The sequence below is a fragment of the Dipteris shenzhenensis genome, chromosome 5 (genome assembly GCF_047967505.1).
Source record: "Dipteris shenzhenensis isolate YYH24624 ecotype China chromosome 5, Dip_SZ_1.0, whole genome shotgun sequence".
In the NCBI taxonomy this organism is placed as follows: Eukaryota; Viridiplantae; Streptophyta; class Polypodiopsida; order Gleicheniales; family Dipteridaceae; genus Dipteris; species Dipteris shenzhenensis.
In genome coordinates this window covers 29230223-29253936 of record NC_141600.1, presented here as the reverse complement: position 1 = coordinate 29253936, position 23714 = coordinate 29230223, and the positions used below count along the sequence as shown (strand labels likewise).

General features: G+C 42.3%; 1 protein-coding gene across 2 annotated transcripts in view; it reads right to left on the bottom strand.

The window, feature by feature from the left end:
- Positions 1 to 606: 606 nt before the first annotated feature.
- The window catches only part of ORC3 (origin recognition complex subunit 3), a 95716-nt gene continuing 72608 nt past the window's right edge, over positions 607 to 23714 (bottom strand). Inside the window, exons 15-17 of one of the 2 annotated variants that reach the window (XM_087375043.1) lie at positions 7446 to 7573; positions 1496 to 1657; positions 607 to 1370 (exon numbers count right to left, since the gene is read on the bottom strand). In XM_087375043.1, coding sequence (XP_087231169.1) covers positions 1274 to 1370; positions 1496 to 1657; positions 7446 to 7573 — 387 coding nt within the window. In that variant the 3' untranslated portion in view covers positions 607 to 1273. The remainder of the gene's footprint in view (positions 1371 to 1495; positions 1658 to 7445; positions 7574 to 23714) is intronic. The other variant, XM_087375044.1, reaches the window with a different exon arrangement.

Sequence of the window (23714 nt, the reverse complement as noted above, 5' to 3'; positions counted from 1 at the left end):
AGTAAGGAACGATTTCTTCTATATTCAAATTTTCCAAGAGTCCAGCACTTTGCATGTATAGGTCAAATTCTTTGAGGTGTAATAGATGCATTATATTGCACATGCATGGGAATCACTAGGCATACTAAGGTGTCCAAAAGAGTAAGGTGTCAAGTCTATATTTAAAGAAGTGATCCGTCGTGTCATTGCAAGAGAACTCAATTTACTATTAAGCAATACTGACCAAAGAAAGCAATACCGACCAAAGAAATCCACATGACACATGGTCCTCAAATGAAAGGTTTCACAACACAAACAATTTTCCTATGGGTTTAGTCTCATTAATGATCCTATGGTATTTCTCGTAAGTGGTCTTTTTTTTTTAAACAAAAAAGAGACTTCTATTAAGAAAGAAACTCACTAGAGCAAGCTCTATGCGAAAATACAACATGCTAAGCATGTAATAAAAAACACCTCAGAGGAATGAGGTAGAAAGAAACCAAGACTGAGGCTGAAAATGCCAACTCAACCCTGTAAAAATCTCAACAAAGAAAGAAGAGTCTCCAATCTCTGAGAAAAGTAGCTCTCCTGGAGGAGGCTGCTCGAGATGATCCTTGCATGGTTGCCCAAATGGCCATCAGAGTGTGTACCGTATCTATCCAAGTATTGGCAAAGATCCGAGAAGGGTGAACCTGAGAACCCTCCAAAGCCTCAGTGCATCTGTCTCTCCAAATATGCCATGCTGCAATGCTAGCTAAGACCTCCCATGGAGAGTCGACCAAGGAATGCGCAAATAAGTGATCCTTGCATTATGATGGTCATGGTATTTCGATTTTACATAAGAGAGATTTACATCCTACATTATTCATGTTTACTTCTTTCTTGCATAATCGTCGTCCTTTTGTAAAGGCTACAAGTGCTCAATTTTAGGGCCTCATGTTAGGTCATGTAGTTATTCAAGGAGAGATCATGAAACTTGTACTGTTTGAATGGCAGTCATTCCAACTGTACGTATTCTCTCACCACGTTGTTAGCTATGTATGCGTAATAAACCTGCAAGATGCGACATGAGATACCCTTCACAGCTGTAGACTGCTTCTGGCAACAGCAAAAGATTTTTAAGTCTATGCTCTTGTAACTCGTTCCCGTTTTCCTTGTAAGACATTCATTTCTCCTGTTCTTTTCATTTCCAAAAGATGATGCATATTAGCTTCTAAAGAGCAGTGCTTTGGCCTTCCAAGATCAGTTGCTTGTCAAAATAGATAAGATACAATGCTGTTCCACGTCCATGCTATCACACAGCAAGCTGTACAAAGTCAGACCGTTTCTTGCTTGGCATTCGAAACAGTCCTATTAGTTGGAGCTCAGAAGCTGCTTTACAGAACCTGGCCCTGTTTTTCAATGGTTAGGGAATGCATGACAGTCTATTACTGACTTGAAAGCAATAAAGACAGAGAAATTATTAAACGTAATGGGGGCAGATGAAGGCTATACTTCAATTGCACCAAAAGGATACTGGAGGCAGGCTCTGTCCACGTCGCATTGCAAAACCTTTTGCATTTTCTGTCCTTTTCTTTTTGAAGTGTGATTAATGTTGGGATGGCATACCACAGTCTCAAAGGATTGGAATAAATCACACACATTGACTTGGTCACCATGATGTTGTGAGAGCTTAAATCTGCAGAGTACAAAAAACCTGTGAATGATTGCAAATTTTCATCGAGTTGCAGATCCATTACCTAAATAATAAATTAAAGACCGCGAGAGCACAGACAGGGAGCTAAACAGAACTCACATACATAATTCTGCAAACAAGGTTACTTTATGACATCGCAAGCTAAACAGAACTCACAAACATACTTCTGCAAATAAGCTTACTTCATGACATGGGAAATTGTCAAGTTTTGCTTCTAGAAGATATAGATATGCAACAATATCATCGGTTTCTTGTTGGAAATATTGTAATATTTAAGGAAATGGCCAATGTATTAATTAGTTAGGAGGGCTAGGGGCACCTTTTCCTTCTAAGGTTTCACCCCCAACTACAATTAGTGGTTGAGTGAGTTTTAACTCACACTCGGCTTTACCTAGGGTTTTAAGTTTTTGTCATGTTGACAGCTCCTTTGTACTTCTTTCTTGCAGCTTCAACTCAACAGAGCTCCACATCTCCACTTCTCACATTTAGTATCAGAGTCTACCTATGTCTCTGCCCCCGCACTCCCCACTCCATTCCCAGCCTGGAAAGGAGTTTTTCAGCAGCCACCAATTCCAACCTGCTGTATGAATATGTGTGCCACCTCTTGTGCCCATTTGGAGCAGTTCTGCAGCAGCACGACCCTGCAGAGGCTGTTTCCTTTACAGCTGCCACAGGCCCGAAACCTAAAAGCGGGTTAAAAAACAGCTTACAAAGTATGAATACCTCTAGAAACAGCTCAAAGTTGTAGCAGGGGCTGGAAAACAGGTATTGCACAGATTTCAGCGCCAGAATTTATGGGAAAAATCCTTGAAATCTGCAGAAATGCCTCCGAAACGGCAGCAGCACCTCTAAATCAGAGGCACAATGCAATTGCATCTGATTTGTGCTGCTGTTGGAGGCCTTTTCATAGGTTTTAGAACTGCATACAGCTGTACAAAGCTGTCAGAATATCGAAAGATGCTGCTGTTGGAGGGCATTTCTACAGATTTATGCAGATTTCGGGGTTTCTGCAGGTCTCTGAAGCAGTCTACACATCTGTGCCTGTCTAGTGCAACATCTCAATGCATTTTCAGCAAACTTGTGATGTTTTCAAGAGCTGTTCTGCATTTTGGAGCTGTAGAGGTCACCTGCGACCTTTTGCACGCTCATTTTGGACAAAGTAGCACGCTTGCTGAGGCCCTGTAAACTATGCAACTGCTACAATTTGCTGCAGATGTTGGATGCCCTGCAGACGGTGAATTTTTCAAGCGCATTTGATTCTACATTGGTACCATTTACACAGTCCATTTTTTAAGTTCAAAAGTGATATAAAAAGGTTGCATTTTCCTAGCGAGGTATTGCCCTGTGGAAAAGTGTTCTATTGTTGCAGTATGACTCACAGCATGTGAATTTTTGGAATTATTTGTGCATTGGCTCAAAATCAGAATCAAAATCCAAGAGACATTTTGGAGATTTGGCTAGGAGGATAAACTGCTTGGCAGTAATAATTCCGTGTGGAACCTTATGGTAAAGAATCCTTTGGTTGCTATCGGTTTGTTATAGGTGAAGATTCCCGGCCAGGGGATGCAATCATTGCTCTTTGGACACCTCAGCAAGGAGGTAATCCATGTGATAGACAACAAGCACAGGTTAGGCCAGTTGCATCTGTTGCCCCTACTCAGGATCAAAGAAATGGGATGCCAAAGATGCCCAAGCTTTGTCACTCATTTCCTTGTTTGTTAAGAGGTTCATCATACCTCATAGACATTCCTCAAGGACTTGAAGCAAGCTTGGGATACCTTTGAGAATATGTAAGATCCAAGCGCTTAGAGAACAGTTGTGGAACACTAATGAAGTTATACCTGGTAGTCAACTTAAATCTACAGCTCTGAAATCTTTGCCAAAGACTTATTTGTCTTTTCATACTTCTGTGAATTTTCCAGGAGTGGTACAGTTCCACTTACTTTTCAGGAACTTATGGGGCTGTTATTGCAAGAAGAAGAGAAAAGGAAAAATACTATGTTGATGTGCATTATGGTGATCATGCCTTGTTGACTCAAAATAAGCCTCATTTTGGTGTCTCAGTCTATTACCCTCAAAGTGTTGCCTCTGCCTCTTCTTCAACATCTTCCTACTCTTGCAGCTTTTTTGGGGAGGCCTCTACATGTTCCGAGGCAGGAGTTTTTGCAGGCTACTCGGGATGTTCGCCTTTGTATTTTATGAGATATGATGCAGCCCATCCCTCTACTCTGGATCTTGATTTGGGATTTGCTCATCCGATGCGCATCAGGCTGCATTTTGCCTCTTTCCTACAACATGTTATCGGTGCCGGCAAGTTGGTCATTTTGCACGTGCTTGCCCTTCGGCTTCCATGACCACTCCTACTCCTTCTTCAGCAGTAAAGTTTACTCTTCCTTCTCCTCCGGTTTCTGCTAAGGCTTTACTGGATAAGCCTTCTTTTACTACTCCGAAGCATTACTGGAGGAAGGTAGAAAAACCACAGGTTAATCTTTCTCTTGCTAAAGAAGTTCAGGATCCGACTCCTGTTGAGCATCATCAGCCTCCTCCTCCTCTAGATATGGATGTGCCCCTTGCAAAGGAGATCATACAAGATGCTACACATGCTCTTTCTCAGGTTGATCCTCGAAGTGAAGCTGAAATGCCAAGTCCTGCTTTATCAGATGCAGCTCTTTCGTCGAGGATACAGATGTTGATCTAGCTCCTTTGCCTCTGATGCCTGTGCCAGAGTTCTTCTGTTCGGGATGCAGAAGTTCCTTTTTTACTGGAATCTTTTCATCCCATGTTACAACAAGTTTTTGACCCTGTGATTCAGAAATTTCAGGTACCAGCCTATATCAAGAAGAATCACAAGGATGAAAAACAACGTTTTTATTGATGGTGTGGTTTCATCACTGCATTAGTTTTTACAGAGAATAATTTGAAGCTGGAGGATGTTGTGTTTGTTCCTCCTCCAACTTGATATGTAACTTTTTACTTGGCTGCCTCATGACTTTTGTTCTAAGGCTTTACTTGTAAATTTTTTTCTTGTACTCATCGGTGGGTTTTTACCTCTTTTTGAGGTTTCCCACACAGAAATATAAGATTTCACTATTTAAAAAAGAGTGTGTGGTAACCCTCTCACCTACTACAACCTAGTCGAGCCGCACAACGCCGTCCACAGCAAGAGTAGAAGCGCCTTCTTGCCAAAGCACCTCCAGCAGCTTCTCCCAATTGTAGTCACATCGCGGGAAGATAGACACCCAGCAGATCCAGTAGTAGGTCGAACATTTCATGACACCCATCCCCCAAGTTAGATTGCGCCACCAGCTCCTAGTTCGTCACAATTCAGTTCACCTCTAGCTTCCTGTTCCATGCTTCAAGCTCTTAGTTCAGTTCAGGGATAAGCCATCATAGGTTGGGCTGAACCCCTAGCCCAACTTGGAGGTAGCTGTAGCATAGGGACATTGAGTTTTACAGAGGCCATCATGGAGACTCCTGAATTGAAGATGTTTGCCGCATCGACTCCAATCAACAAACCCTCATACTCAACCATTGCAGCCCTACCAACACCCAAGCTCTATGCAAAGATATATACGCAGAGGATCATCTTGGATCCACAGGAACGAATTTACTACTTAAAGCAGCAAGAGGTAAGGGAGCTTAGGCAAATTGTAGGATATGGAGAGTAATGGAAAGCAGGAAATCATGAAAGAGATCATATACAATGTAGCATTACCAATCAAGTGAGATCAGCCAAGCAAGAAATGGCTATTGATGCCAACAACAAAGTCAATAAAGCAGATCTCTATACAGAAGTAAAGGAGCAAGAAGCCATAGTACAAAATAAAAGAGTTCTACGCCTTGGAGGACTGCAAAGTGGCTGCCTTGGATGCTTTGGTGATGATGAGGGATACACAGAAGAAGAAAACATCGCATGCTCAAGAAGGAAATACCACAGGTCAAATGGGATGAAAATGATATAAGCTGTATCACTCAAAAGGGAACATACTTGCAGGTCTACTTCAGAGAGACTTAAGATTCTCAGGCAAACGCACAAGTTGAAGGGTATAAAGATCAAGATATCCGAGGAGCCCACTCCTACCCAGCTCAAACAAAGGAACACTAAACTTACTAAAGTAACACTAAACATAGGAACACTAAACTTCCTTTACTAAGGTAAAGGAAGCACGTAAAACAGGTACATGGGCTGTCTACCAAGATGGGCAAGCTCTAAAAAGGATTTCAAATACAAACCTAAAGACTCTCAGTCTTAAACTGATGTAATGAAAGCCACTTTATAATAGGACTGAAATAGGTGTGTGTGATATTAACGTCAAGCAGAAATGCCTTGTGCACTCTCCGACTCTCTGAATCTCAGAGATGTATTCGCTTTGGTTATATACTTTGTCTCATAGGCCCATGAGACCTCCCAAAGACGATAATCTCTCTCTCTCACACACACACAGCCAGCGAAAATGGTCAAGGACCAATACTCAGCATATTTGATTAGAATTCAAAAGAGAAGAAAAAATATCCATGGCACCTGCTCTGTTGCACCCAATCAATTCAATATTTATAAAAACATGTAAACCTTTCCACAGCTGGGCAATATTTGCAGATCAGGAGAGACATGAAAGACTACACCAAGCAAGAAGCCCTGACAATAGAGCAAAGCTGGATGGAGGAATGATACATAGTGAAGCTAAGAGAAGGCAGAGGTTTTCATATCATAAAGGGGACATGACGAACATGGGGGCACACTTGCTCATCTTTGTGGATGCTTCAACCTACAAATATACAATAGAGCTAAAATATTCAGCAATACAGGCAATTCAAGATGCACAACATCAAAAGCCCTCTAGCAGAATTGATTATCTCATGATCAGCACCTATGCAGCAAGTACAGTCATTATTTCAAAATTTCAACTCATGAGTGCACCTTTTTTGTTGTGTTGCTTCTATCACAGGGAACATGCATGACAACTTTGCAAATCTATGGCATGTTCAACTCGGTCATGCATTGTTGCCAAGTGGACAATAACCTAGATCAGACCACTTTATAATGGAGATAAGAACCACCAAGGAAATTGTGGAACCACAATGGTCAGCTCTGTAAATGGCAATCCATTTGGGATAATTCATAGAGGCAAAAATAACTTATGGGCTAAGGCAATTTAAAAAACAAACAACAGGAAAGCTTGTTTATTTTTGCAAAGCACATAGTACCAAATCATTTCGTGACTCTACATGTCCTCATGGAGAGCATTAACCACAAAGAGAAGATCGTCAAGGTCAATCTATGGAGGAGGATGAAGCAGTGAGATATTAGGTAACACTTTGCTATGAAATAGGTCATGATAGCTGCAAAAGTACAAATGAATTATACCGTGCAGTTTTAGTCATGGCAGTCACCCACAAGGGAAAACCATGATGTTCGGGCCAAATAATTTCAGATGTGATTTACATGATATCTTTTTTATGTGAACATATTGAACATTTGCTTGCTTTGGGACGTTTGTCATAGAGCAGTTGGATTTTCGCCACTTCATAAGAAGCCTCTATTTTTCAAATTGAAAGGACATACATGACTGTTTTAGCATGCACTTGATCATTCCTTAACCATCTAGACCACAACATCATTGCCTCATCACTTAGGCAGTATTGAACCCACATACATTATAAGTCTCACCAATTCCTGCTTGGTTCTTCAAATACCTGACATAGACACACTAAAGCTGTCTCTATGTTCCGTTTCTTTCAAACATTTCTGCCAGACAGATTCAGAACTTACAAAATGGAGCAGTCGCTCATGGAGGCTGATAGAGATCCATCTCTTGAACCACAGCATTCACATTGTAAAATTCCATGTGCATCTTGAATGTTTCTTTGAATGATCTTTCGGGGTTCCCCAATCAATGCCTGCAGAGAGAATGCTTGTATTGCATTTCAGAACTTCAACCAGACATAATATTCAAGAGCTGGAAACTAGCAGGAAATTGCAACGCTGTTCTGTCCTTTATTTGTATCATGCAAATACACACATCTTTTTTTCAGCCACTTGGGAATTTATGGTGTCTCATTCTATCCCGTAGAGTTCAACATTTTACAATACATGTATATGGTTACCTTCTACTGAAAGAAAAGATGGTGGAGCGTTCTAGACTGAAGTGCCCTCCACACACATGCACAGGCAGGATAGATACACACTTTTTTTTTTTTGTAAAACCAAGATACTTATATTATAAAACATTCATTTACATCCAGGCCGTGCTCAAAATAGAACTACAGCCCTATCCATCAGAAACAGTAAAAGAAAAGTTGAATACAAGAAACATCCAAATCTTCCTCATGTAAGGCATCATATAAAGACTGCCTTAATGAGGCTCTGAAAAACTCATAAGGATGCTGAAGAGGAGAATTCAGATATGCTTGGATGCGCTGCAGCCAGAGGGTCCATAAGGCCCAATATCTGATCCAGTGGAAGAAGAGAGAATATTGTGACAAAGAAGCTGATAGTTTGCCATACATCCAGAAAAACCTGTAGAACCTGTGTGCTGGAAATCTGAGAGATAAAAAATAGGAGATTCTATCTAGAAGGTCTCTGGAATATGAACAAAACCACAATAGATGCGGAATACTCTCCAATACAAGGTGACATCTTGGACAGAGAGGAGAAGCTATTCGTCGTTTAGCCAATTTCACTCCCACTGGGAGAATACCAACAATACATCTCCATAAGAATAGTCTTTGCTTCAATGGCATTTTCAACTTCCATATCATTTGCAATCTTCCTTTCCACCAGGCTAATGATTTGTTCAGATGCCATAAAGAATTAGCATGATGGGCAATCCAAGGAGGAGGTAAAATTAATCTATAAGCCTGTTTTGCAATGACTGCAAAGGCTTTGAAGAAATGCTTGAACTTGAAGACTGAAGGTGCCAATCTTGAAGCCTGTCACTGCCATTTAATGTCGGAATTGGAACCAGAGGAAGTAGGAGATCAGCAATAGCTTTCCAAATAGGTCTATGATGCATTGCCAGGTTGTATTGTCTACATGCTGCTGGAAAAAGGAGAATATTTCCTTGCATATCTACAACGTCATCAATGAACCGAATACCCATTTTCATAAGATTGTAAGCTCTGATGGGTTGTTGAACAGCAAGGGGAGAGGAAAACACAGCACTCCAATGAATACTCTCCAATCTGAGTGATGATGCTAGAGAAGCAGGATGAGGAGACCATTTGATGTGAGAGAGTACTTGCTTCCAATCCTGAATCAAGGAATTAGAAAATGGACAACCAGGGATTTTACCTTGAAATTTTTCAAGTACTACTTCCGATGGATCTACTATCCAATGTCCATAAGCTTGTGTGCGCATCTGACCACACAAAATTGCTAGCATAATAGACCAAGGCTGCTCTTGTTGAAAGAATGTTTTGAGCATAGTGATCTTTCTTGCCAACACATGATATTTGATGTTTATTATATTCAAACCACCATGCATTCTGGGTGAGCAAAGCAAGTCCATTTTGAGCAACCGTAAAGCTTTTTTATGAAGCTTGGTTTTCCAAAAAATCTCCATGGCTTGAGACATAAAGGATGAGAGATCTCGAGATGACCAATGTAATAGAGGAAGGTAGAACTGGACATAAGCTAGAACAATAGACTGGACAATTCGAAGCCGTACATGCAGAGGCCATGTGGAAATCTTCCAATATTGTAATTTGTCCTAAATTTTGTTGAACACCCACAACATTTGTTGCTTATTACTGATTTTCCAGCCAATAGGATAACCCAAATGTCTAACTATATTTTCCGGTTGAATAATCTGGTCTGGCCACAGAATAGCATGCCAATCACAAAGCTTGAGAGGCATGAGTTTTGATTTCTGAAAATTAATTTTAAGACCAGCTGCCAACCCAAAATCTGAAAGGGTATCCATCAAGAGGCGAATCTCCAATGGACTGTTCTTTAGCATGAAGAATGAATCATCTGCATAGGCCTGCGCTATGAAGGGTCGTGAACCAGAAATCTGAAGCCCCTCTAGCTGTCCAGTATCAACCATGTGATCCATATAAAGAAGCAAAGGATGTGAAGCGATGGCATAAAGCAAGGCACTGAGAGGACATCCTTGTCGAACCGAACGTTCGAGAGTCCAAGACTCAGACAAATGTTTCCCTATAAAGCATTGTGCAGTAGAATTTGAATAAAGCCAATATATGACATTAGATAGCTTTGGCCCAAAACCAAGTTTTTGCATGATTTGAGAGACATAATCCCACTGTACTGTATCAAACGCCTTCGCCACATCCACCTGCATGACCAACACATCTTGATCTAAATATTTAGCATATTCCATTGCAATAAGAGTGTTAGTGATATTGTCATGTATGTGCCGTCTTGGAACAAAACCATATTGCCTGGGATGAAGTCCATCATGAAGGATATCCTTTATCCGATGTACTAACATTTTGGCAATCAGTTTGTATATCACCGGCATCAAAGTAATTGGTCTCCAGTCATCCATAGTCTCACAAAGAATTTTTTTGGGCACAAGCCTAACCAGATCATGCTTCCAAGCTGAGGGAAGATGATGGTGCTGCCATGCTGCATTAATAAACTGCAGAATTGGACCCTTCATTTCTGGCCAAAAGACTTCGAAAAATTCAACCGTCAGACCAACCCAGCCAGGGGATTTATGTTTACCCAAATGCTTAAGGGCTTCCTCCAATTCATCATCTGAAAAAGACATTTCCAGCATTGAGGCTTTTTGCAGGGAGACAATGGGAGAAACAAGCTCAGTAAATCTGTTACGAGCCAATGCAACCTGAGGTGCAGAAGAAGATGGCTGAGAATAAAGAAGCTGAAAGTGATCCAGACATTGTTTTTCAAGCTGAGAGAGAGATTGGGTCCAGAGACCATCTGATTTCCTTACCCTCATGATAGATTGGCTTTGCCTATGTGCATGTAAGTTCCGGAAAAAGGATTTAGAGGAACAGCCCTTATCTAGCATAGGTTTAACTCTGGCCCTAATCTGCCATCTTGCGTTTGTCATTGGCATCAATTATAGAGGAAGCACAAGATAATAAATGCTGCTCAGAATCAGATAGAGATCTTTGATGACTAATCTGTACAAGATACTGCTTGTATGATTTTGCCCACTGGATATGCTGTCTGGTTTCTGCCAAGTACCATCTTCCATATTCCTTGATGACATTTTGAATACGATTTATGAAAGAGATCCAAGCAAATTCCAGATCCTCCTGAGCATGGGATAGCAATGGCCTGCAAGCCAGTTTGATCATATGCTGAAATTTTTCATGAGAAATATAGAATTGATTAACCTGTAAATTTCTGACTGAAGAGAGCTGCAAGTCATCCAGAGGCATACCAAAAGAAAGGGTGAGCCAAAGTGGAGTGTGATCAGATAGTTGTTGTGAATAATCAGTCCACATCTGACATGTATATTCATCATATTGCTGAGCATGAATGAGATAAAATCTATCAAGCCTGGCCCAATAATCTGTTAAAGCATTATGATGATATGTAAATCCCATCACTGAAGGATGAGTTGCTGTCCATAAATCTGCAAATCGAAGTGATGATGTCATGTGTTCCCATTGCTGGATTTCAGAGGGCAGCATATGTGATTTATGCGTGTTATTGTCCTTCCAGTGAGGAGAATTGTTGAAATCACCACAAAGTAGAGGATTAGAGGACCAAGGATATTGCTTTATGGAGTTCCACATTTGAGCTCTGGAAGCTGAATTTTGAGAGGCATACAAAGATCCTATTTCAAAAATCTCTCCATTGATCATACATTGAATAATCATCCATCGTCCACCTAGATCATTATATGCTATCAAGGGTTGCAGATCATGTCTGGCTAAAATGCACAGCCCAGAGAATTGTTCCGATCCTGAATAGAATATATCATATCCTGAAAAAAATCCATGCTGTCCAGCAAAAAAATGCTGATTATGCTCTTGGAGACATACAACATCCGGATGAGTTGTATTTATATAATGCCAGAGAAGCCTCCATTTATTCTGGTTGCAGAGGCCCTGTATATTATAGGAAAAACATTTAAGAGAAGCACTCATGAAAATATATACAAGAGAATGATCGGTCCTCCAAAAGAGCGGGAGGCCTCAAGCCTCTGCCATTGCCATAGGGTCTTGCTGACCCTCAGCTTCCAATTCCCTGATAATATCATCTTCTTCACAAAGGGGAAGACCCTTCTTGACTGCATTGACCCAAGCCTTTGTGATGGGGCTGCTTGAAGAGGTAGAAGATTGACCTGGAGAAGGAGCAGAGGCATCCCAATTACGAGATTGGAGAGGTCTTTGTTTGAGAGGCACCGTCTTCTTTGCAGTCTGCCATCCCTCATGAGAAGATGAAATATTTTCTCCTAACTTGCTTTTACCTTTATCCTTATTTTGAGCTGAATTGGCCTGGCTCCCTGTATGAACTGAAGGCTTTGGTCCTTTAGCTTCAATCTTTTCCACATATGTCTTCTGACCTCCTTTATTAGATGGCAGAGGAATAGCAGCTGGAGGAGGTGGATGAAGGATAGAAGGACACTCTGAAGCAAGATGCCCAAATTTGTGACAAGAAAAACAAGCTCCAGCAAAAATGCCCCATTTTAAGATGAAATATTTCTTGCCCAAATTAACACCCTCAATCTCAACTGCAATGGAAGAAGGGGTCGGTCTATCAGTATCCCATAATATGCAAAAACGATTTTTATTACCTGTTGGACGAGGGGGACAGATCACTTGTCCCAATGTCATAGCTAAACCTCGAAGCTCTGTTCTCATATAATCTGGAAAATCAACCACTTCAACCCATACAGGGCAATGATGCTTGATGAGGTTCTGATAGTCCTTATTGGGGGACCAGGGCATGATATGCACCATCTGGCGACCAAAAAATAACGGAGACATTTCCAGCATCTTTTGTTTTGTCAAAGCATCCAAAAGATGAACTTCATAAAATCCTCGGGAGGCAAAATAGACTCCTTCTACAAAGCATCCACCTAGGAGAGAATTCACCCATTGTCCCACATCATTAGCAGAGGGAATTTCGCCTGGGAAAAAGATGATAACTGCAGTTTGGGAGAGCTTCTTCAAAGGTTGCACAAGAGATGGCAGCTTCATTTTGTAAGTGAGTTCCGGAGCAGGTTGAATCCATTCCCTTCTGCTTTGTTGAAAATCATCATTCAGCATATCAAACACATAAGAAGCATCTTCAGAAGAAAGAGCTATGGGAGAGGAGGCTTCCCTTAATTGTCTTTTGGGTTCAGGAGAGAGGGCTCTCTTGACATAGTACTTATTTGCTTCTGCCATGGAGGCTAAGGGATTTAACAGATATCAAACAGGGAGATTCGGACAGGGCACGAAGAAAGGCTCGCAGGCTGTACGGACGCTGGGATGAAGCACTGTACCGACAGATTGAGAGATTACAGGAAAGGACTGAGAAACTATACGGGATCACCGACGGGCTGTACGGGACAACGGACAGTCTGTACGGAAGAGTTAAAGGACTGTACGGAATAATTAAACGGGAAAGTACGGACGGACTGTATGGTCTTTGGGAAGGAAGACTGCAGGTAAGAACTGACGTGCAGGGTCAAACGGAGCAGCGATGGTAAGGCAAGCTGACGCAAACGTCGTACGGGTACCGTACGACGGCCGTACGATGGTACGGACAAAGAGACGGGCGCCAAACACTGATGGACGACGCTGATCAGCAAACACGATCGACGCTCACCGTACGTCCGTCGCTCTCGTCTCCCACACACACACACACACTTTTTTTTTTTTTTGGTAAATCCATGATTATATTATCAGCAAAATTTACATGAGGGTCTCAAAAAAGCAGAGAGCCTCAACACAGGAAATCAAAAGCAAAGAAAAACTATTTCCAGGCATGACTGAGGAAGATCTCCCACACACACACACACATACATACACACATACTCAATGAATTGCTGCAATGGAATGCCAACCACTCACTACTATGAAAGCATACAACTGCAGCACAATGTGAGGAGGTGTAAGGGTGAAGTCTTCTGGTGGCATCACCATAAAGTTAACCCTTGCATGAGGAGGTGAATCCATGGCTGTGGGAGAAGAAGCTGGTAAGCTTTCGTGGCAGTAAGATCCGCAAAAGAGAAAGTAGAATAATCCGGAATGCTTTGATATCAAATCTCCAATCCATGAGAGAATGGTCAGTAAATAAACAGGTAAATAAACAGGGGGCAGGCTGAAATGGAAGCAGCATGGTGGTAAGAGTACACCGAACAGGCTTGTGATGCATACCCAAGCAAAATTGCTGATCATCTGCTCACTACACGAGGATGCCCTTCACGCTTTCCCTCACACCACTCACTCCATCCGCCCACCACCACCTGGGACCGTACCTCGTAATAGTTGGTACGATGATGAGTGTAAGGCTTTACGTCGTTAGTCAGATTCGAAACCAAAAACAATCTTCCAAGCAAACCAAAGACGCTACGCGAGTATCGTCAACTGATACGTAGAAAGAAACTAGATTTTGTTTGTCAAAACAAGGAGGTACTTACTGAATATTTTGTTTAGTAACAACTCTAAGGACTTTTGGCAGAGATTTCTAGAGGGACGGTCCCCCTCACCACTCACTGACACTCAAGTTTGGTATAACTATGCACGCACACTATATGACATCACAAATCATACAATTCCTGACCTCTCACATATGCCACGCCCCTCTTCACTAAGGGGGAAATGAAGAATGCTGTAATGAAACTTCATAATGGCCGAGCGAAGGATCATGAGGGGCTATGCACTAAGTTCATTGCATATGGAATTAACCTCCCAACCCCAGTCTTAGCAAAGCTCCTTTATGAAGCTATTTGTTTGGGGTTTCCACGCACCTGGACTATTGATGCTATTTCATCCATCCACAAGGCAAGGGATCCCATGAGCCCGGAGAATTACAGGACCATTGTGATTGGACATGTCATGTCCAAGATTTATGCATCAGTGCTTGATTTTGAGGTCAGTCGATTTGCACAGTGTCGAGGACTTAGAGTAGCAGGACAACCAACGTGATCATGGAACCATGGATCACATTCTCACACTTAGGTGTATCATCGAGGAGGCGAGGGCACAGAAGCAGATGGTTTACTATTCCTTTGTGAATTTTCGCAAAGCATGACACATGTTCGAGAACCCGCCTCCTCCGACACTTATAAGATTTGGGTTATGAGCAAGAGATCATTTGGGTTGTCATGGCACTTTGCGAAAGAGTCTCAGGCAGAGTCTGAGTAGGGTCTAGCTGGACACACGAGATCATGAGTACTATTGGAATCAAACAAGAGTGTCCTTTATCACCTACTCTGTTTAGCCTCTACATTGATGAGCTAGAGACAATGTTGCAAACACAGGGAGGGGGGGTGGATGCTCTCTTGCTGACACGCTGATCCAGATATTGTTGTGTGTAGATGACGTGACACTTTTGTCTTCCTCAACAGAGGGGCTCCAGAGACACCTTGATGCACTACAGTTTTTTTGTGCGTCTCATGATTTGAAGGTCAACCTATTGGGATAAGTGTGATCAAGGGCTTGCTCTAAGGTGCATGTGTGCATCTAGGAGAGTCGCATGTGTGTATGTGTGTGTGTGTGTGTGTGTGTGTGTGTGTGTGTTCCTTTGATTTAGGCCAATCCCACTCATGTAGGGGCTGATTGCCACTAATATAGGAGAGGTGCCTACACCATCCTCTCACTCTATATAATGCAGGATGTTCCTTCATTCTAATACAATGGATTTTGCCTCACTTGAGCTCTCTCTTTGTGCCATGATGCAACTATTCTATCCCACATTCTTCTACATTTGGTATTAGAGCTCGTAGGCTTTGGAGAACTCACTTTGGTAGTGCCACCTCATCATCTTCTCCATCACCTCCTTTAGAAGCTTTCTTCTTCCTTCCTCTTCAAAAATAGCTTAGCTCTGTTCTCTCCATCCCTTGCGTCTTTTGCCAAGCCCTCTTAGCTGAAGATTCTACCCTATGGATACACTCCCTCTCAACGAAATTGGCCAACTCATGAATTAGAGTTGTATGCTGTTATCCATGCTCTGGAAACATGGAGAAATTATTTGTATGGGTCAAAGTTTTATATTGATGTTGATCGTGATACTCTGAAACATTTTTGTAAACAACCTAACTTGAGAGGCTGCCAAGCTAGGTAGACAGAACTCATGCAGGAGTTTAACTAGACAATTCAGTACCGAAGAGAAAAGGAAAATAAAGTTGCTGATGCGTTGTAACGCATTATGCATAATATGAGTTTCACGAAATTAGAGAGTGCTCTAATGACCGAGATTAAAGAAACTCAAAAGGTGGACGAGTTCGTCCAGAGCCTTTGTTCTAAGGCTCATGTATTCAAAACCGGGGAAAAGGATGACCTGGCATCCAAAAAGAACCAAACTTATGCAAGATATACCATAAGAGATGGTATGCTAAAAAGAAATGGCAAGGTAGTAGTACCTAATCAGAATGATCTTAGGCAGAGAGTCATTCAACAATGCCATGATAGCCCATGTGCGGGACATCCACGAGTCGAGAAGACATGATCTCGTGAAGTGAGATTTCTTTTGGCCAAAGATGAAAAAACATATTCATGAATATGTGACATCATGTTTTTCATGCCAGGTAAGTAAGGCAGAACGGGTGAAGCCACCCAGACTTTTACAACCTTTGGAAATACCACTAGGTAGGTGGGAGAGCATTTCCATGAACTTTATTGTAGGTCTGCCTATGACACTAGGTGGATATGATTCTATCCTCGTGATAGTTGATCGTCTTACCAAGATGGCTCACTTCATTCCAACTAGAGAGCCTGTTAGTGCCTCGTAAGTGGCAGATTTGTTTATTAAACATATATTTCATTTGCATGGATTACCCAAATCCATAGTGTCAGAAAGGGATGTCAAATTTACCAGCCATTTTTGGACTGCAATGTTTGAGACACTAAGGACTGAGTTGGGAATGAGTAGTGGGGATCATCCAGAAATGGATGGTCAGACGGAAAGGATCAACCAAATTTTAGAAGATATGCTTAGAGCATATGTCATTGAGGCAACATACATGGGACAAGAGGTTGCCATTGTTAGAATTTTCCTACAATGATAGAAAACATTCCTCTACAAGGTTCAATCCATTTGAGCTGCTGAACTGTGGTTATAGACCAGCGAATCCAACAACAGTTGGAGTACCTCAAAAAGTGCCTAGTGCCGTGAACTTTGCGGTTCAGATGTGGGAGATGCTAGCACTTGCGAGAGCTAACATCCGCCAAGCTATGGATAGAGCTAAGGTGTATGTGGATGAAAACAAATCCGTTAGAGGGTTTAAGGAGAAAAAGTTTTTCTCAGAATTCCTTCGCACTCAAAGTCTTTGACTGCAGGAGAGTGTGCTAAGTTATCCCTCCGATATTATGGGCCGTGGTTAATTCTAAAAAGAATAGGCAATGTAGCCTACAAATTAAAATTACCACAGCGTTGTAAGGTGCACCCACTGTTTCATGTTTCTCGTTTAAAGAAATTTTTACATACAAGTGACTCACTAATCGAGGGTATTGTTTTGTTTCAAGAGATAGAGGATAATGCAAGCCGCAAACCAACAAGAATCCTGGACCGAGGAACAATGCAAGTACGCAATCAGAAGATACCCACAGTGTTGGTTGCATGGCATGGTTTACCTCTATCAGAAGCTACTTGGGAATCCGTATACCAGTTACGGACAGTGTTCCCAAACTTTATCATCAAGGACACTGATGCTTGAAGAGGGAAGGAATGTTATGCTCAAGTTGGGGCAACATGACCTTGGAAGGTCAGTCAACATTTTCCTTTAAAGGATCAATGTTTGTATTATATTTGTTTGGGCTTTACATAAATGATCAGAAAGGAATCAAAGTCAAGGCCCTTGGTGAGGGTGATATGGCACTAGACTAGGTCGATCTAAGGCTAAGGGGTATAATCGCATTAAATGTGCCAAGGGGCAAATGATTTCAATGATATCGCAAGAGAGGGGTAAATGATGCATTTAGGAGCTACCCTAAAATGTAGACATGGGGCATACTAGATCCATCTAGAGAATTGGGGCTCGTTGGGATTTTGCAAGCAGGAGCTTTTACGTAAAAAAATGGAGATTCCGTAAGCTTGCTACCATCAAAGTTGGCTGGGAGGAAAATATGTGCCTATGCCCGTGATTGTGAAGAGAAAGATAGGCCTTTGAATGTTTATTTCGTGACCAGCCTGTTTGCCTCAGCTGCGCCATATCAGAGTAAAAAAAACGGTGTTTTGGGGCATTAATTACCTGCCATCCAGCCCGCCATGGCTCCGTACAGTTTACGTACAGGTGTACGGACCTGTACGGCCTGTCCCACCCTACTCAGGCTGCTGCTGCCAGTTGATTCCCTGCTCCTGGGTCGCTTTTGTGCAGGGTTTTGCTCACAGACTGCATCTATACGCTGGTTCCGAGGGCTCTCTCGTCCCCTTTCTCTCCTATTTGGTTTCTGGGTCCTGTGTACTCTTTCCATCACTAGAATCTCCCTTCTTTTTCTGAAATATAGTTCATCTTGGAACTTTTACTGGTTTTTTTCTCTTTTTCTTCTACAGCACTTGTATTTTCTTCTCTCTAAATCCCTAAATCTCTCTTTCCCCTTCTTCTCCTTGCAAATACACTATTTTCTTCTTCTTTGTGGGCTGTTTTTTGGGACTGTTTTTTCTCTATTATCACTTTACAAGTAACCCCCTTTTTGGGTTCCATTTTCTTCAAAAGACATGGCTGAATACTCTTATGAAAAAACTTTTCAAAAGGATCGATCGGTTCAATGCAAAAAGCAAAAGCAGGCTGAGGGTCGGCATGGCCCAGTGCATGATTCTGTTGAAGCACAACTGGTTTATGATGTCATGCATGAAGGATTTGCAAACACAAGGAAAGTGTGGAAAGACTCTGTTACATCAGTTGGTCTTATGGTTGAAGTGGATGAAATTGTGGATCCAGTTACAGAATATGCCAAAAATGCAGTTATTTTATTTTTCCCAGGTCGAATGCCACCTGCTGCAGAGGTAGGCAATTGGTTGACCCGCACACTGGCTGGCTCGTTTATTCGGAAGGTACACTATGCAGCCAGAGGTTTTTTTGAGGTCATTATGGTAGATGAGATTCACAGGCAAATGCTTTTGGAACATTCGCCACTCTTTTTTGGGCAGCAAATGGTGCACGTTTTGCCATGATCTCCCACAAGGGATTTTCAGGCTTTGATCCAATTTCATTATGCAGCGAGGGGCTTTTTTGAGATCATCATGGCTGATGAGGAGCACCGTCAGGTTTTGCTGGAGCACTCTCCTCTTTTCTATGGTCAGCAGATGGTCCATATTCTGCCTTGGTCTCCCACCCGGGATTATCACACATTGATTTAGCATCGTTGCCCTATTTGGGTAGAGGTTGTGGATTTTCCTCAATGCTTGTCTTCTCTTCTACCTAAAATTGCAGCTTCCCTCGATAAGGTGGTATGTCCACCGCGACCCAATGGAAATTCGAATCGCTTCTGCATTTTGTGGGATACACATCATCCCACTCCAGCTTCATACTCGGTTACTATGAATAATGTTTCCATGAGGAGTGCCTTTCACAAGCTCAAGTGGGGGCTGTTTGCAGGTGTTTCCTTTGAATGCAAGCAATCTGGGCAAATGGCTTCACAATGTCCTTCCCGAGCTCCACGGATGCCAGTGCAAGCTGAAATGGTTCAGCCTTTGAATAAGAATGCAAATGCCTCTTCTGTGGTCAAAAACAAAGGGGTCAAACAGTTTTTCTCTGTTCAAGACAAAGGCAAAACCCCGGCTGTCTCACATGGTAATGCTTCTTTTCCTGTGCCTTTGTCCTCTCCACCTCAGGGGAAGGGGGAAAAGTTTTTGACTGATGGATGGTAAACTCCTTGCAAAGTGATCTCCCCCAGGCGAACTTTGCCTTCTCGGACTTGGAGTGGTGCATCCTCTCATGGGAAAACACCTGCTGAAAACTCTAGTGTTGGCTTGACCTGGGCTGTTGTGACTTCAAATCGGACCTTGTTTCCTGAAGAAGAAGTTGCTGCACTTTTGTCCTCTCCTCAGGCTAATGCTTCATCCCAGGGCAGAGGCCCAGACATTGAGGTGGAAATGCAGACGTAGACGGCCCGTTAGTTGCTGTACATACCTGTCCCATAACTGTAAACATGCTTGATCATCTGAAGTGTGTTACCCTCAATGTACAGGGAATGTGTGATGATCGCAAATGGAAACTGGTCTGGATGTATATCAGGCAATTGCAGCCTGATATAATTGCTTTGCAAGAGCATAATCAGCATATGTATGCTGGTCAAATAGGCCATTTTGCTCGTTATGATATCTTCTATGCTAGAGAGCACTCCTTTTCTGGTGTGGCTTTTTTGGTAAAGCACGACCTTCACCCTGTTGTGGCTCTCAATGATCGCCATGGTAGATAAATTATTGTTCAATGCCTTGTTCAAGGGGAAATTTTTGAATTTACATCGGTTTATGCCCCCCAGTCTTCTCGTAATAGAGCTTTGATCTGGGCTGCCATGCATACTTATCCATGGCAACAACATGCCTTCATTTGTGGTGACTTTAATAATGCCCCTCAATCGGGTGACAACACCTCAAGCCACACTCATATGTTGGCTTCTGAAACACAGGCATGGTCTGATTTTTTGCTTCAGTTGCGCCTAGTTGATCTCTGGAAGGAATTACAGCCCATGCTTCCGAATTATACCTTTCAGCATAATGCTCGGGCACGCTTGGACAGATGGTATCAGATTGATCCACAGCATTGTGATGCCTTTACTTGTCAAATTTGGGTTGATCATGCTTTCACACATTCGGATCATGCTCCTCTTTGGTTGAGGCTTTCCTTACATGAATTTCCCGCTGACAGATTGCCTTGCCGAAGGCTTTTGCTGATTAATAATAGTTATCTGGAGCATGCTGACTTTAAAGCCTTGGTCTCTGATGCTATTCAGCCTCTCTCTCGTCAGATACGCATTGGTTTGGATTATGCCTAGCAGGCTTTTGTTGCTCGGATGCAAGCAGTTATTCAAGATTATGGCAAATCCTATATGCAAGCCATAAGGGAGACTGTAGCACATGCCAAATTACATGTCAGAGTTTGACTGAGCTTGCTCATCTTCGCCCTTTGTCTTCATAGGAAAGCATGCTCTTATGTCAGGCTCAATTCTCTCTTCAATCTAATGATCACAGAAAGCTTGCTAAATGGGAAACTTGATCCAGACAACGGGCATTTTTGGATAAAGGCTGCTCTTCCAAGCAATTTTTCAAGAGTTTACACTACAAAAGACAGGCTGCCAATATATGTCGGATCCGGATGCCTGATGGTTCTTGGTCAACATCTCGTTTAAAGCTTGCCGATTTATGTGTGCAGCACTTCTCCACTCATTTTGGGCATCTGGATACTCTTTCTCCTCGGGTCGTGTCTGCACGTCAGCTCCTTATTCATCCAATTCTGTCTAATGCTCAGGCTTTGGAACTTGAACATCCCTTCACTGCAAGGGAATTGTCTGATGCACTAAGAGCCTGTGGCAAATGGAAATCTCCAGGATGGCATGGTCTCACTATTGAATTTTTTCTTGCATTCTGGGATCTTAAATTCACCTTGCTGCAAATGGTAAATACAGCATGGCAAAATCAGCAAATGCCTTTGTCATGGAAAAAGGGTCTTCTGAAGCTAATTCCAAAAAAGCAGCTATGTGATCCACTAGGTGATTGGAGGCCAATCATGCTCATGCCAGTCATTTACAAGATCATTGCCAAAATGGTGGTTGATCGGATTAAAGGTTATTTGCATGATGGGTTGCATCCCTCCCAATATGGCTTTGTTCCACGTCGCCATATCACAGATAACATTGCCAATGCTTATATTGGGATTGAATATGCCAAAGACACGCAGCAAGATGTTCTACTCTTGCAGGTAGATATTGCAAAAGCCTTGACACAGTTCAATGGGATTTCATCTCGCAAACTATGCGAGCTTTGGGGTTTGGACAAAAAATGCAGCAGGTTATTTACTGGCTTTATAGAGATAGCAATGTGGCTTCCATTATCTCTGGGGATATCTCTGATGAGTGGACTATTCGTTGTTCGGTCCGCCAGGAATGCCCTCTCAGTGCTTTACTGTATGCCATTGCTATGGCAAAATGAGAAAATGCCAGACACATGGAAGAGAGGTCTTGTTAAACTCCTTCCAAAAAAGCAAATTTGTGAATCTTTGGCAGACTAGAGACCTATCACCCTTATGCCAGTCATTTACAAAGTCACTACTAAAATGATTGTCGATCGGCTAAAGGGGTTTTTACATGATGGGTTGCATCCTGCCCAATATGGCTTTGTCCCGCGTAGGCATATCACAGATAACATTGCTAATGCCTATGTTGGAATTGAATATGCCAAATACACGCAGCAGGATGTTTTGTTATTGCAAGTTGATATTGCAAAAGCCTTTGATACTGTTAAGTGGGATTTTATTTCATCGACTATGCACGCATTGGGATTTGGCACAAAAATGCAGCAAGTTATCACTTGGCTATATCAAGATAGTAAAGCTGCCTGCATACTTTCAGGGGATATTTCTACATCCTGGACTCTTGGTTGTTCTGTTAGGCAAGGATGTCCCCTAAGTACTTTACTTTTTGCCATAGCCACTCATCCAATGCTTCAATATCTGGACCACCTTTTGGACACTGACCAGTTGCACGGTTTGGAGATTCCTAGCAATCATAGCATCATCGCTCAAGCATATGCTGATCATTCATTCTTTACCCAAAAAAATACTCAGACTGATCTGTCCATGATTATACATGCTCTTTCAACATATGCCTATGCTGCAATATATTGATCATCTTGTGGCTACAGGATCACTTCATGGCTTGGAATTGGATGCTAATCGCAACATGGTTGCTCAAGCTTATGCTGATGATTCTTTCTTTACCCCGAAGAATACGCCCCATGATCTTGGTGCCTTGATGCATGTCCTCTCTATTTATGGTTTGGCAGCTGCTCTTCATGTTAATTTTCAAAAGCCTAAGCTGCTCCCTTTGCATTCCAAAGACTAGCATAGTCTATTATGGCCCGGGGATATCATTCCACCCACTCAGTTTGTTCGTCATCTTGGTTACCCTTTGGGGTGGGAACTCACTCGCCGACAACGAACTGATTGGGTTTTGGCTAAGCTTCGGAAAAAGCTTGAGTATTGGAAACTGGCAACCTGGCCTTTGCACGTTCGTCTTCGAATAGTGCAGTCCATCCTTGTGGCATATATTCAATTTTACTTGCCATTGATCATGTTCACTAAGGCAGATCTTACATCTTTCATGTCTGTCTTTATGGAACGCTTCTGGTAATCCAAACATGGCAGAAAAAGTCTCGGGCTGCTTTCGATGCATCACATTTGTTCTCCCAAGATGCATGGTGGATTGTACATCACGGATATTCGTGTGCATATTCTTGAAATTTCTGCAAGGTGATCAGCCTTGGGCTCTTATGATTAGGACTCTGGTCACTCATATCGGTATTTCTGCATTTGGTCATTGGCAACTCGATCACTGGGATTTCTTTTTTGGCTGCGCTGATGGCACTTTGCCTGGATGCCCTTTTGTCTCCCGCTTGCTTCTTGACTAGAAGCATGTTCTTTCTCATCTGGAATGGAATGGACGGCAATCTTTGCTCGGGAATTCTTTGAGAGCTGAAAGCATTCATTGGTCGAAAGTCTTTCAACCTCCCTTGGCTTTACAGGAACCTCGACATTCATACTTTGTCTCGTTTAAAGGCATCACCTCGATTGCTGATGTTATAGATGATGCTGGTACTGTGCTCCCCTTTTCTCTAACAGCCACTACATATGGATTGGGCTCTCATTATCCTCCTTTGTGGCAACAAATTACTTCTATGCTTTCGCCCTTTGTGCATTGTATAAAATCCTTTTGCCTCAACCTTGGGTTTCAAAGA